The sequence below is a fragment of the Stylophora pistillata genome, chromosome 11 (genome assembly GCF_964205215.1).
Source record: "Stylophora pistillata chromosome 11, jaStyPist1.2, whole genome shotgun sequence".
NCBI lineage: Eukaryota > Metazoa > Cnidaria > Anthozoa > Scleractinia > Pocilloporidae > Stylophora > Stylophora pistillata.
In genome coordinates, this window is record NC_142529.1 from 2,661,144 (window position 1) to 2,675,000 (window position 13,857).

At 38.5% G+C, this 13,857-nt stretch overlaps 4 protein-coding genes across 4 annotated transcripts in view; 2 read left to right on the forward strand and 2 right to left on the reverse strand.

Moving 5' to 3' along the window:
- Positions 1-88: 88 nt before the first annotated feature.
- On the reverse strand, positions 89-3,456 carry LOC111323104 (neuropeptide FF receptor 2-like). Its single transcript, XM_088739395.1, has one exon. It carries the CDS (start codon positions 1,502-1,504, stop codon positions 461-463), a length of 1,044 nt encoding a protein of 347 aa, XP_088595521.1. The 5' UTR covers positions 1,505-3,456; the 3' UTR covers positions 89-460.
- Positions 3,457-5,181: 1,725 nt separating this feature from the next.
- On the forward strand, positions 5,182-8,763 carry LOC111323077 (uncharacterized). Its single transcript, XM_022926365.2, has 4 exons — positions 5,182-5,536; positions 6,819-6,863; positions 7,766-8,029; positions 8,546-8,763. The coding sequence occupies exons 1-4, from the start codon at positions 5,455-5,457 to the stop codon at positions 8,626-8,628; spliced, it is 474 nt and encodes a 157-aa protein (XP_022782100.2). The 5' UTR covers positions 5,182-5,454; the 3' UTR covers positions 8,629-8,763.
- Positions 8,764-8,807: 44 nt separating this feature from the next.
- Positions 8,808-12,201, reverse strand: LOC111323075 (uncharacterized). Its single transcript, XM_022926363.2, has 5 exons — positions 12,062-12,201; positions 11,696-11,918; positions 10,622-10,813; positions 9,809-9,929; positions 8,808-9,384 (listed from the first exon to the last, which is right to left on the reverse strand). The coding sequence occupies exons 1-5, from the start codon at positions 12,145-12,147 to the stop codon at positions 9,233-9,235; spliced, it is 774 nt and encodes a 257-aa protein (XP_022782098.2). The 5' UTR covers positions 12,148-12,201; the 3' UTR covers positions 8,808-9,232.
- A 149-nt stretch (positions 12,202-12,350) lies between these two features.
- The window catches only part of LOC111323073 (metalloendopeptidase OMA1, mitochondrial), a 5,714-nt gene continuing 4,207 nt past the window's right edge, over positions 12,351-13,857 (forward strand). The window contains exons 1-2 of the mRNA XM_022926362.2: positions 12,351-12,655; positions 12,806-13,205. Of these exons, the coding sequence (XP_022782097.2) occupies positions 12,351-12,655; positions 12,806-13,205 (705 nt within the window). The remainder of the gene's footprint in view (positions 12,656-12,805; positions 13,206-13,857) is intronic.

The window sequence follows — 13,857 nt, forward strand, 5'->3', positions numbered from 1 at the left end:
GAAAACTGAGAGAGGAAACATCTGATGGGGAAGATAAAAAAAACAAAACAAAACAAAAACCAGAGTAAAACTAGAAGAGGATTAACAATTTACGGATTGGGTATGCTTTAATTTAACAAGTTCCTTTACACTTGATAAACGTGATGTTAGACCAAAGGTTCTAAAACCAGTGGTCTTACCTTAATAACAATAATTGTTCATCTGTTTCCTAACAACCTAACTTGACTCAAAACAATTTGCGCACAAATTCTCTTTCAACCTGGTACTGAATCCATTGTTCGGTTTGTTTCCTTAGGCATATTAAGTCATTGTCACTTGAGTTCCGGCTAAAAGCATTATTACTCAAAATCTATTAAGAACAAAAAACTTGCAAATGATCTTATTTGCACGATTTCGTTAACGCTTAAGGTTCTTTCAGGGGAAACAAAGCTGGTCCTAGCGTAGACACATCAACTGATTTTTAAGAGAACGTACTTTTTCTGCCCAGAGTGAATGTCTCCAATTCCTCTCCAGTTGGTTGGTATGTCAGCCTTCTTTGCGAACTGACTTGCTCTCTACCTTTTCGAAAATCGTAACAAATCGCTAACGGCCGTAACAAGCACTTTAAAAATCCATGTCGCAAATGTTTGGTGAGCGCGCCATATATTACTGCATTTAGGCAACTTTGTAAAATGGCTAAGACATCTGAAAATTTGAAAATTATTTCCGCTATCGCTTTCTCGCGGTTTCCGCCAAAATCCAATAACATCCAAGCAATATGCACCGGTAACATACAAATTGTAAACAAAACAACAATTGTTGCTAAGATTTTTATGATTTTTACATTTTCTTCTCTCGTTCCTTGGTCTGAAACGTCTCCTTTTCTTGTAATCGAAGCGCGCCGAACCTTGGTTCGTGTCAAATCGATACCAATTCGTATATAAGCGACGGCTATGGTCAGTAAGGGCAAGAGATATTGAAAAATGAAAAGCGCCACGGTGTAACCTCTTTTAAAATTTATACTTGGCCAGTCCTCGTAACATGTGCTGCCCTGAAGATTCTCTTGAAATTTTGAGGTGATTATCAGTGGTATGGAAATCACAAAGGAGAGAAGCCATATTGACGAAATCCACAGAAGAACCTGCTTGCCGCTGGGCGGAAGCTCAAAGGGATGAAGAAGAACTTTACAACGGTAACACGCCATAGAAGTGATGGTCAAAATACTGGCAGAGAATGAAACAGTAACCATGGGCCATACAAATTTACAATAAAATGGAGAAGTAACAGAACCGACAAGCTGTACATAAATCAGCGGGGGCAAACAGAAAAGGATGAGACACAAATCAGATACGCTGAGGTTAAGGACGAATATATCATTCAAACGTTTACTGGTTTTTCGAGTGACGATAATCACCACGACAAGAATATTCCCCGTAAGACCGATGAAGAACGTTGTGAAGTAAAGCACCAGTGTTACACTTGGTTGAGTGTTGCTACCAGTGTTGTTGGTCGATGTGTTGTTCATATTGTGAACCAACGTGTGGGTGGGTGAGGCGAGGAACGATTACAGAAATCTCGTTTACACTGCACGCAAACACTGTCGTACGTGCCTTCCGTAACAAACTCCCTCCGCTCGATCCTTCACTCGGGTGCAAGCTCTTATGGACGTTTTATCCTTGGCTTTTGACTCTTTTGCTGAATACAGTCCAATCGAAATGATCGATGAATGACAGGTTATAAGTGAAACTCGACATCAATTTTAGCGCGTTTGAATAATAATAAATTGACACTTCCAAATGGCTCCAGAATTTCAGTCCAATCACTGAGAGCTCGATCGAAGCACACTCCTTCTTTCTAAAGTTTCATAAGCTGAGTTAACATTGGCCCTGTGTACGTGATGGTGATGACAACTGAGAAAATAATAGTAATGAGAAAATAAAATAAATTACCCCTATCGATCACGTTGATTACTGTTTACACCCGAGCTTATTCGTAAAAGAAGCCCCTAATACAGAAAAAAACCCTGACCAATACTTAGTAAATTCAGCGCTGTTTTTTTATTTCATTTACTGTATGACCGACACTAAAATTGATGGGCAGCTTTCGATGTACGCCTGATTAGTTTACCCCAGCTCTTCTCTGCGGAAAGCAGAAAGCATTGAAAATACTCTTATCTCAAGACGTTAATTAAAGTCGGGTCGCTAGTTAAAATATTGTAATGTCGATTTTTTTTTAATGTTGTTCATGCTGATCAAAATTAAGATTTACTTTGCCAGGTGAAATCAGCAATATTGATTTCATTTGCTTCGGATTTCATTTGCTTCGGAAACCTTTTTAAAGCGCGAGGGCAAATTTAATAAAATGGAACAAAAACAAAGATTAACGATATATTCAATAGATGTAAACTCTGAAAGAAGGAAGATGCTTTCGATTTAAGAACTGACAGTCGATAAATGAATAAAAGCGTATCTATTGACTTAAAACCCATTCACTTCTCCAGAAAAATAAAGAAACCATTGCCGCACACAATACGCGTACAGTTTATGGGTCTTAGCAGGAGATAATACGGTAACTATATGATTTAACAAACCTTGCATAGCTGCAGGCCTTTTCCGGCTTTGTCAAATGGAGCTTGGCGTAGGCTAATCACTGTCTCGGCAATTAAATAGATCGCTTATTGAGTGTTTGTTGATAACCTTGTTAAGTTTAAATTACAATTCCTCAATGTCCTTTCTTTCGAGTTTTAATTATGGCCCTCATCTTGGAAATATTTCGTCTCGTGTGAAATTTACTTTGACATTGAAACATATGCTTTGTAGTTGTTATTGAGGTTGGTTTCTTGGACGCCCAACGCATTTTTGGGGAGAATTAATCTCAGGTTCAGTTATCAGACTAAGCATTGACGTGATCGGCTCGATGTCCACCTTTAATGTCCAAACGCGACAATGAAAGCAGGTTTAATCAGACAATGATTAAGAAGGAGATTAAAGATTAATAACATCTAGATTACCATTTGTAACTCATTGCGTTTTTAGTGAAAGAAAATTGTTCTGTTACGAGACGTGTTAAGATTTTTCTTTGTAGCAATTATAGCAGCTTATTTCATAGAACAGGCGCTCCTTCAAAATTATTTCTTCGGAAGTGTTTTGAACAGCATTTAATTTCTAAAAATGTCTTGTGGGTTGATACGCGTTAGAATTCCGGGCATTTGGGATGGAGTTTTCACAATTGATTAATCACCAACGCCGGCCCCTTTGAAAGGCGATTTAGAAATGTTAAGATTATCATGATGGAATTAACAGGCAACCCAATGTTATATTTGGCTGTATGGGAATATACTCCAAAGGAAATACAAATCTTGTAATCGTTAACTGACTTCAGAAATCTTGGTTATTTTAAAACGGCGATGGGGTAATTACATTGTGTTTTCATTTGCCCGTCTTAGATGCAGCAGCAAATTGAAATCAGTCTAAGAGAAAAATCATTCATTGTTCGGCAAGTTTCAGATTTACAACATCCGTTTTGAGGTTAATTTCAAAGTCTGTTATTTTTGTTCTGCGATACTGACGAGTGTGCAGAACATCCACTCTTAATCTGTTTGTGATCGCCTGCACATGGATCAATTTTTGCGTTCATGTGATAGAATTACACGTAGTACCAACTTAGTGCCAACGCGACGAACGGCAATAGCCTCTAATCTTTGATCCTTACTAAAAATAGATCTGCAGAGAACTAAAACAATATCTCGAATTCTCAATCAATTCTTAAAATTCACCTTTTATCGCAATTGCACAAACGACCGGAAGGCAGGGAGAAGAAATTCAACAGTGTCGTTTGATTAGATTACGTTGAACATCAGCAAAACTCACTATTCCATCAGTTGAGTATAGCAGACTCTTGGGGCTGAATAGATAAACATTAACCAAGTCCTCTCTAGATTCTCCTCTTTTCATGAGAGAAAAGCCTGGGAATAGGTCTCTAAAAAATGCACGTGTGCAAACATGTCAAACATGAGAACAGGTCGGGTCTTATCCCTCTCAAAAAGGTTCTATATCTAATAGGATCACTTTAGATACCAAGGCCACTCCATTCATGTTTTCAACTTCCAGAAAGGCTTACTGTAGTGTTGCAACTTTTTCTTGAAGGGAAGACACGAGACTCCAAGGAGCCCTTGCACAAGATTAGGTTCCAGTACATTATCATCTCTTGGGTTCCCCCGAATCGCTTGCAAATCGACCTCTGTGGGTTCCCAGTGTTCTTTGCGCGCAACCCAACTCACTCTATCAATTAGAGGGGAACACTGGATCCTCTCACCATCAGGAAATCGGCCAGAACTTACAAAAAAATTTGGGTAAAAGTCGCTCGAAACCTAAAACCGCAGCTATTGATGATCCAGGCTGTCAAACAGGAAAACCTTAAGATACTAAGTACAAAAACTGGAAAACTCAATGTCTCCTTCACAAAAGCCTCATTCCATTATTCTGAACTTGTGAAGCAAAACTCACCGGCTGTACGCCTGACCATTTATCACTCCTGATTAACATAATTCCTTCCTGCAAATTTTCTTGTGATAAGTGCTTGAACGTTATACTAACTCTTTGTTTTGTTCTTGCTTGAAAAATGCTTCAGTAGTACGTAGTATCGTTAGATATGTCTTCAAACCCACCAGTCATATATAAATCTGACAAAAAAGAGGAAGATTCCACTGCGCGGAGAGTTTTTAAAATCACGCATTCAAGGAAAGACCTTCTCCAATAAGACAACTTTACTTATTGGGTGTGCGAGGGAAAAAATTGAGAGCCAAGCGTCTAGATCTAGGCTTGACTAAATCCAAATATAGGCTACACCGCCATAAGGAAAACCAAAACAATTTTTTAACCCTCGTGTTTCAACAGGTCAATCTATTAATTCATTCTGACATATGTCATAGCTCAGTAAGAGAGAGAGCATAACTGAAATAAATTTTTCACTGATTCGATATTATTCATGCAAGCATCTACCCTAGTGGTTAAATATGGAGAGTTAACCGTTTCTTTGTGACTTTTTTAGTCCATTGAAGAAGATGAAATGAAGAAGATTATAGTTGATTAGACACTGTTGCGCGCGAAAAACATTCAAGTCAGCTCGAAATGCTTACCTGTTTTTGTTTTCCTCTTTCTGCTCTGCAAGTATCTTTTCTTGCATTTATTACGGAAAACTAATCCACAACTTCTGACTTATCACAATTCTTATGAATCAATCTTTTAAGAACTGTTACCAAACAAAAATACATTAAACAAACCAAAACTCATACCAGTGCATCACACCTGTCATCCAATCCCATCGCTCAAAACAGAATGAATGAAATCACGACGGAATATAAATCAGCTAGTGCCGGATTCTTTAGACGATTGTGACAAAAGTTTTAAACGGTGTTAACATCCCCTAGCACATTTTGCAGTGCAAACTGACGTGTTTTGGTTGGCGAACGTGAAGATGGCTTCTCAGAAAATCTCAGTTCTGCTGCCTTCCTTGTTAGGCGTGGTATTGGTTTCCATCGTATCCTTGTGTGAAGCAAGTAAGTGCATGATTTCAATTCAAACCGTATGCCTTTTTTAATTCGAGTAGTAAAGCAACATATGGAACAGTTTTAATGAATAGTGGTTGTTTTATCGACTTTGCTGTAGTATTCGTCGTAATACCTGGTTCTTTTATTCTGTTTGCTGTTTCCAATATATTCTTGTTTATAGTACCTTACTTGGAAAGATTTCCGTGTAACAATCAAAAACAAAGCCGTAGTCCCAAAGGAAATCTGTTGTCTTGCCTCTGTTTCCTTTATCCAAGAATTTAATGCATAATGAAGTATGGGGTTATACGGAAATCTTGCCCCATACTTTAACAGATATACTCACTGTTACCTTAAAATTCGCAATACCCCTTGAAATATATTCGGTTTAAACTTTGCTGTGCTTAAACATTTACTTACACAACGGCGCAAAGCATAGGCTCTATGATCAGTTAGTTGGCTTGGAAGCCATAGAGATACTTTTGAATTTCTCAGTTTCTTCATGGCTTGGCCAAAAGCATACAAACTCGTGAACCTGATCCATCGGGGAAAGGTTTAAGCGATAAAAAAGAAAACGGTAAATTGAATTAGCCAAATGAATTCGTTTGCTAAAAGTTCTTAAACGCTATTGTACAGCTAAGTCATTAGGAAAGACACGCCAACAAATTTCTAAGAGCCTATGAACGATCGACGCGCGGAAGTTGAGGATGACATGCAGAATTCTTTAGCTTAAATCGTCATTGCATGTACATGAAAGACGAAATTCCACATAAAATGAGGGCAGAAATTTCGCAGTTCCTAATTTAACACAAATATGCGCGCGTATTTTTGGCGCCAGAAAAACTCAGTTGCCTGTGACGTGCAAAATTACTTGCCAAGTACAACCACGTATTATTAAAGTTAGACAAACCGTACAACAGATTACAAAGAAAGGCAATATTAATTTCTTTTAACATCAAACAAACTTCACTTCGTTTACAAAGCACACAAAAGCTTATGACAGAAGTTTACTAAATATTAAGTTTTAGCTGTGGAATGAATTACCATGTGTAAATCAAACGCTAGACAAGCTCGTTAAAACAATCACTCAATTTAGCCATTTTCATGAACCCTCGTATGATAATATCCGGTACAGCCATTGTGCAAAGAATTATGAGCGTCTAGAAATTGTTTTATAGTGAATTACACAATGAATCTCGAGGTTTTTAAAACATCTGTCTTTTGGATGAAAGAAAGGATGACCTGTAGAGATTCTCACGCTAATTCTGCATGTTGTATTCGTTTCATATCTTAGGTGGCAACCGTTGTCTCTTTACACACAGAGATCCTCCTTGCGATGGTAAGTGGCTTTGACATGTGAAGGAGAAGGGGGGGAGGGTGGGGATATGTAGAGACACGGCTTAACTTTTCCTTGAGGAAAGCGGCAGGGCTTTCCTTATAAGTTAAGGCTGAAGTGAAAAATTATGGTGCCTTTCGTCGGAGAAAAAAAATGCTTCGGTTACATTAACGAAGGCGTTTAGATGTGACTAATCTTATTTACTTCATATTAATCTCACTTAGATAAGAAAATTTGAGTCACGCCAAGAGTAAACAACCTTTGACCCTTAAACTCCCATAAGTGACCAAGACAGAATTTCTCCTTACAACATCAATCCAATATCAAACAGATAAGTGATGAGAATGAAGAGAAATATCAAAAGGCGGATAACACTTCATTAGTTGATCCAATAACTAATTCTCCGCACTAACATCATGAAAATTGTAGGGCAGAGAGAAAGGAGAATTGCTAATTAGACCTTAGGAGTGAAAGAGTTAAGAGAGATCCACAGAATCACTCTTGAATAGCTTTTGTTTCGTGGCAATGACAAAGCGCCCCCCTTAAACTTTAGGAGAAACATGATGACCCTTTTGGCAAAAAAGTCCTGAAAATACCACCGTCACTTCATTCACGGCTTTAAAACCGCGCAGACGTACCCCTACACCGTCCAGGCCTTTCGCGAGTTTCGAGTAAGGTAATTCGTGCATAATTGGCCCAAGAAACTTCATATGCAATACTTACTAATACTTTGACCACCGTCACAATATTCGAGACCGCGAAAGTAGAGTTTATACGTACACACATACAAACAACAAAAAAAGAACAGTTTCAACAAGTTTTTCCTGACTCAAGATAAAAGTCAGCATCGTGTAAATATAAAACGAAGAATTCTCGCTAATTTTGATTCCGTCTGTAATTTTCAGTTACAGGAATAATCCCTCTGCAACTTACATGTAGTTATCCCGGGAAATGGTTTACCCTAAAAGCGGTTAACAAAAGGACCAACCAAGGAATTTGGCAGCAAGTTTCTGCAGCGAAAGGCGCCTTTGAAAAAGATTGCAAGAAAAGTCGCACTGTTCAGAAGGGTGCCAACGGTCTGGAGTCTGCCATCTGTAACATTAGCAGCCATCCTCCAGGGATTGGATTCTCAGAGGGGGTTAAAGTGGAATATTACTGCTGGGAAATCGGTAAGATTAAGATCCCCAGTTTACAGAGGTTCATGTTATGTTTTTTTTTTTTTTTTCAAGGACCAAATTATGACTTTTATGGCTGAGTTATCGAGATTTCTCGTCTTTGAGGAAGCTTGGATCTTACATTAATTTGTCGCAAATTGCCCTCACGCTTCACATGATCTTATATGCCAGTAGTTACCAGGCTGATGTGTCTTAACGGATTCATAATATCAATCTCGTTCCCAGGGCTTTCTCCCTTAGTTGGGGGTAAAGCGGGGAAAGGCCCTAGGAACGAGTTTGGCACATTGTCTGGCCGGCTTTCCCACTGCAGATAACAAACTTGAAAAATTTAGGCTAAAAATTTCAAGATGCCCGAACCGGGACACCGCCCTTCTGTAATCTTTCTGTGACCATATTTTAAGAGTTCATCATCTTTTGTTTGTATCAAACAACTTTTGAAAGGTGTTGAATATGTTCGGAAACCAACTTTTTAATGAATTATTTATCTATTTATTCAATTTTTTTCGTCAGATCCTGATTTACTCGGAGGATTTGGAAAGAGATCGCACATCCGACTAAACTCTGAAATATTTCGTCGCACAAAGGAGAACTAGAACTTTAAGACTTAGCGCCATCATTGAACCATCGCTGATACTATTAATATAAAATTAAGCTTTATATCAACCTAAACTACTCCAAACTGTATCACGTATCGAAAAATCACGAATAAATGATTAACAAGCCCTTTGCTGAACGTTGTTTTAATTGTTAGAGACCACAAGGGGAAAATAACTCAGTTTTCACTCTCGTTTATTTCCTTTTCGACGTTGAATGGCGTTCCTTGAGTTCATACTGATTACTTATTATTACTGTATGCCTGATTCGAAAACAATGTCAACAAGCGATTCTCCTTTAAAGACATTAAAAGTCGTTTTTCGTTACTTCCACTCTATCACCTCCATCGTCGTCATCATCATCAACTCGCAAAGTTCGTTATCCAGATTTAAACTGGCTGACAAAGTTCTTAGAAAGCCTCGAGTCTTTTTTAACTCTTCCGACATTTCTTTATCTGAAGTTTTTCATTGGAAACGTAACTTGACGATCATATCCCAACCACAAATTCTTGTTGCCCACACGAGTTTCACTCAGATACGTTATACTACCCTTCTTTTAGGACTTGAGTTTTAGGCTTCAGTGATGGCCTCAAATATGGCACCTCTATGTCCTCATCTGACGTTCACGTGCGCGGACCAGCGACTCAAGCGCCCGTGCGCGGAATTCAAGTTCCCTCAGTTCTGCCTCTTCATCCAAGGTTCCTTCTGTTGAATGAGATGTGTCCTCTGTAGCTTGCTGCTGAGCAGTGTTGTTTCCTAGAGAACAGAAGACTAGAAATTAGCATGTCTGAGTGAGAGTAGGAGTGAAAGAAAAGCTTAGTCCTACCTTTAAGTAACTGAGTGATCAGCATCTAATTTCTCCTTATAGTAATGCTGCTGAATTATTCATTAAGATCAAGAGAATAAAGAAAATGATCAACAGTCTAGGAAGTTTTGATTGTGAAATGAATTCTCCTAGTCAGGACCAAAGGAAGTGTATGGAGAGCAGTAAGGAGAAGATTGATCATGATGTCAGGGTGTAAAGTGTTAATACATGTGGCTGCTTATTGGTATTTTTCTTTTTAATGTGTCTGAGGAATTATAAAGCCCTTTTCAGAGTACTACAAACAATCCTTTGTGAAATCTAAGTGGTTCATTGATTGCACCGACGTAATATTTGTAATGCCTTGAAGTTATTTACCTTCCACTAGTTCATCGATTTCCTCTTGGTTGGGAATAGTGATCATTTCTTCAAAAATGATCATATCTTTCTCCTTCTTTTCTTCCTCTTTTCCCTCTCTAATTGATTTACTTATTTTTCTCTGGAACATTAACATAAACAAGGAACATTAAGTTGATGTACTCTACTTTCCTTAGCCCTCCCAAGATCTAACTGTTAATTCTCTCCTCTAGCTGCTACACATTTCCTTATAAAGTACCGGTAGTTACTAGAATGAGGTGTTAGATCAAAATGACAACTCCTACCCGATAATGTGCTGGAAAATCTTTGGGTATTTTAGGGAGGTGTCACATGTGGGAGTTACAGGGTTAAAAGTTACCCTATCCTTTCATAGTTTTATTATATTTTAAATATATTCATCAGGTGGCTGTTTTGTGATGCTACAATACAATACAATACAATATTCTTTATTTAACGAAGGTGACATAATTAACCCAATGAGTTATCTAACTTACGCCCTTCACAACAATACAAACCAACCATCCCACCCCAGGGAAGGACATCCATCCCACAGTAATCTCGTGTGTGGGAAATTAACGTCTTCTACCCCTAACCATGTAGGAGACAGGACCTCCATTTATTCGTCCCTATCTGAGAAGACTAGAATATCTAACCATTTCTTGAAGTTATAGAAAGATAACAAATTCCTCTCAATTATTTTAAGACCTTGAGTGTTGGCCCGGCCGGGGCTCGAACCCTCGACCTCCTGCGCAACAGTCCAGTGCACTAATCCATTGGGCTAACTGGGTGGCTGTTAAAAGTTTGTCTATGTACCTTCACTCTTTTACTCTCCTCATTCATGTTCTGTTTCCTCAGCTGTGTTTTGTCAACACCTCCTTCCTTGTCCATGCTTTCATCCTCAGAAGATGCCATTTCTTGTCCAGTTACGATAATCTTAAGCTGCGTCTTTGACAATGACTCAAGTTGCTCTGCACAGAGTTTCTTCACTTCCTTGAAACTTAGCTTCTACAAAAACAGAAGAAGTTTGAATGTATTGGAGTGGTGTATCATGGGGATTGGCAAGGAGGAAATCCTCTTTCCTCAGAAGCAATTTGTTTTGAGAACTGGAGGTTTTATCCCTTAGCAATTTCACCCCCACTAACTTACCCTACCACTGGTAAAGGTGGGGGTGAACTTGGGTGAAGTTACAAAGGTGGTAGGGGGTGAACTTACAATCTCCATAAAACTTAATTTTATGGCAAATATATAATTAAATGATCTTGAAATTCTCAGTGAGCTTATCTTAAGAATACTTTATTACATCATTTTCTTAACTCTCAATAACTATGAGCTTTGCAGTTTACAAAACTGCCAAGGAAAATTGATTGAGGGAACTAAATGAGTATAAAAACAGATGGCCTGAGTACAAGGCACCCAAGAATATCTGTAATCTTAGTGTGAGCAAAACAAAGCTGCAGTCCAAAAGGCAATATTTGTTTTTTGCCCTAATTTTCTTTATCCAAAAACTGTGTGCATGATGAAGTGTGGGGCTGTGTGGAAATCTTACCCAGCTCTGTCTCCTATGCTTGCTTCCATATCACATATTTTCTGGGGTGTCTCTTTAATAGCCATCTATTATTTTTAATAGCCATCTCTATTTTTGTGCCTCTTTACCTCACCTGATTAATTCTACTTAGAAGTTTTGTTAACTGTTGGGCGGAATTATGCAATGAGAGTTAAGATTAACCCTTTATTTCTTAGCACCAGAATGTATATTCTTCATACATTTCCTGAGAGCCGGTCGGTTAGACAACAACATGGCCTTATCTGACATCTGAAACGTTATAATGTTACATGTACACCATGCAGTTACAATTATATTCATTGATCTTCCTTTCAACACAATACCTTTAAAATGTCCGGCATCATTTCCTTTACTTCTTTCTTGGGAATGATGGAAAACAGCTGAGTGTGAAGTGCCTTTCTGTCATCTAGGAACTCTGTGAGATGTTTAACCCTCTCGTTGCTGGCGCTAGCCTTGTTATTTTCAGTACTCCCTGTGTTGATATCATCATTCTCGATATCCTGGGATGGACTGGAAGATTTTGACTTCTTGCTTTTCTTCCTTTCACTGTCGAAATAATTCGTAGCATAGGTCAAAGCGCTATCTTAACGTTGTACAACTATCAGACTGCAATTTCTAACAAATTAATTAAAAGAATTCAAAGCAATGGCTTGAAGAAGTTTGTTTACAAACATGTTTATGGTACTTACCGATGTTTGTGTTTTCGTTTCGCAGACTTCTTATTTTTCTCGGCGAGGTGAGTCGAAGAATCAGGAGAAACAGCTTTCCTTTCCATCGGTACAATGGAACAGACAGCCTGTCACTTCGTCGATCACCAGGACGCCATATTGTCTTAGAACTCCGGAGGACACTCAGTTACTGCGTATTCCACATGATAACCTTTCTCCTGTGTAACCGCTCCTTCGAAGATTACACCAGTCTCAATATGGAGGACGAGTGAACAAAAAAGATTTTAACTTCGATTAATGTTTGAGAATAATGCATCTATTTCTACGCTCTGCACAACTACTGTCTAGTCACTCAAGGTTTATCTTGAGTAATCATGCCCGATTATTTGTCAATAGTGGAAGTCGATTTGTTAGCATCCACCAACAACCTCTGCTGTTTCAAACGATACCTTTAGGGAGTTTTAGTCAGATTTGCTGTAGATCTTGGTCTTTCTATGCAGTTAGAGGATTCCATACAAGTCAGCCAAGATCTGCTGCTCCACTTGCAGTTCTCCTTGTAAAACTTGCTGGTCCTCTATCAAAATTGACCAAACTTGTTGCTGTTGTTGGAGGAAGGTAAACAAAGATGCATGTAAAATAGAATTGTAGTGTAACACTAACATCATTATTTGGTATTATTAGAGGTACTAATATATCGATTAGTTTAATCATTATTCATCTTTGGATTATTAAAAGTTAATAACGTATTTTTCTGTAATTTTTCAGATATTTTCGTAAGTGGTGGAATAATTTATCAGCTGATAAGCGTTTACAGCTGACTAAAGCATTTCTTCTTCGGAAGGAGAGATTGACCATAGTCGTTGGTGGTTTTGGTGGATTATGTATCGCATATTACTTTTTCCATCTGGAAGAAACGCCATTCACTCACAGGCCCCGATTTATGCCAATCTCTCATAAACAAATGGAGGAACTAACAAGTACAGAGTATAGGAATACATTAGAATTATATGCAGACAAAATTTTACCCGTGACCCATCCCAATCACCTCAGAGTCTTCAGGGTTGCTAAGAGGTTGGTGATGGCAAATGGTAGCAAGGAAATGGAACATCTGTCTTGGCAAGTCAATGTGGTGAATTGTGATGATATGAATGCATTTGTATTACCAGTAAGTGTTTTATGATTCCTTTTTTCTAAGATAAAAGGAAGGTCTGCATTAAGCCTTTGATCCCTTAGAGTTAACCGCCTTCTGGTTAGCTCAGTGGATAGAGCACTGGACTGCTGTGCGGAAGGTCAAGGGTTCAAGCCCCAGCCGGACCAACACTCAAGGTCTTAAAATAATTGAGAATATGCTACCTTTCTATAACATCAAGAAATGGTTAGATATTCTAGTCTTCTCGGATAGGGACAAATAAATGGAGGTCCCATCTCCTGCAGGGTTAGGGGTAGGAGACGTTAATTTCCCACACATGAGATTACTGTATGATGGATGTCCTCCCCTGGGGTGGGATGGGTGGGATTTATTGGGTGGACTACTTGCATGGTTCGCATATGTTGCATTCTAGTCCTACCCTACTGCAGTAATGCAGTGAAAATGGTTAGAGAGTATCAATTGTCAAATTTCTCCCTACAATACCATCCCTGGATCACACTTTAAGGTAATAAGAATAAAGGAACTGGGCCCAGTTGTTCAAAGGCCAATTAGTGCTAACCCAGGGTTAAATTTTAATCCAGGTTTCCCTATTTTTCTGTCAAAAACCATTTTGGGATAATTTTCCCAGTTCTTTTTAGAGCATTCAATCATCAAGTTGGGGACAAAT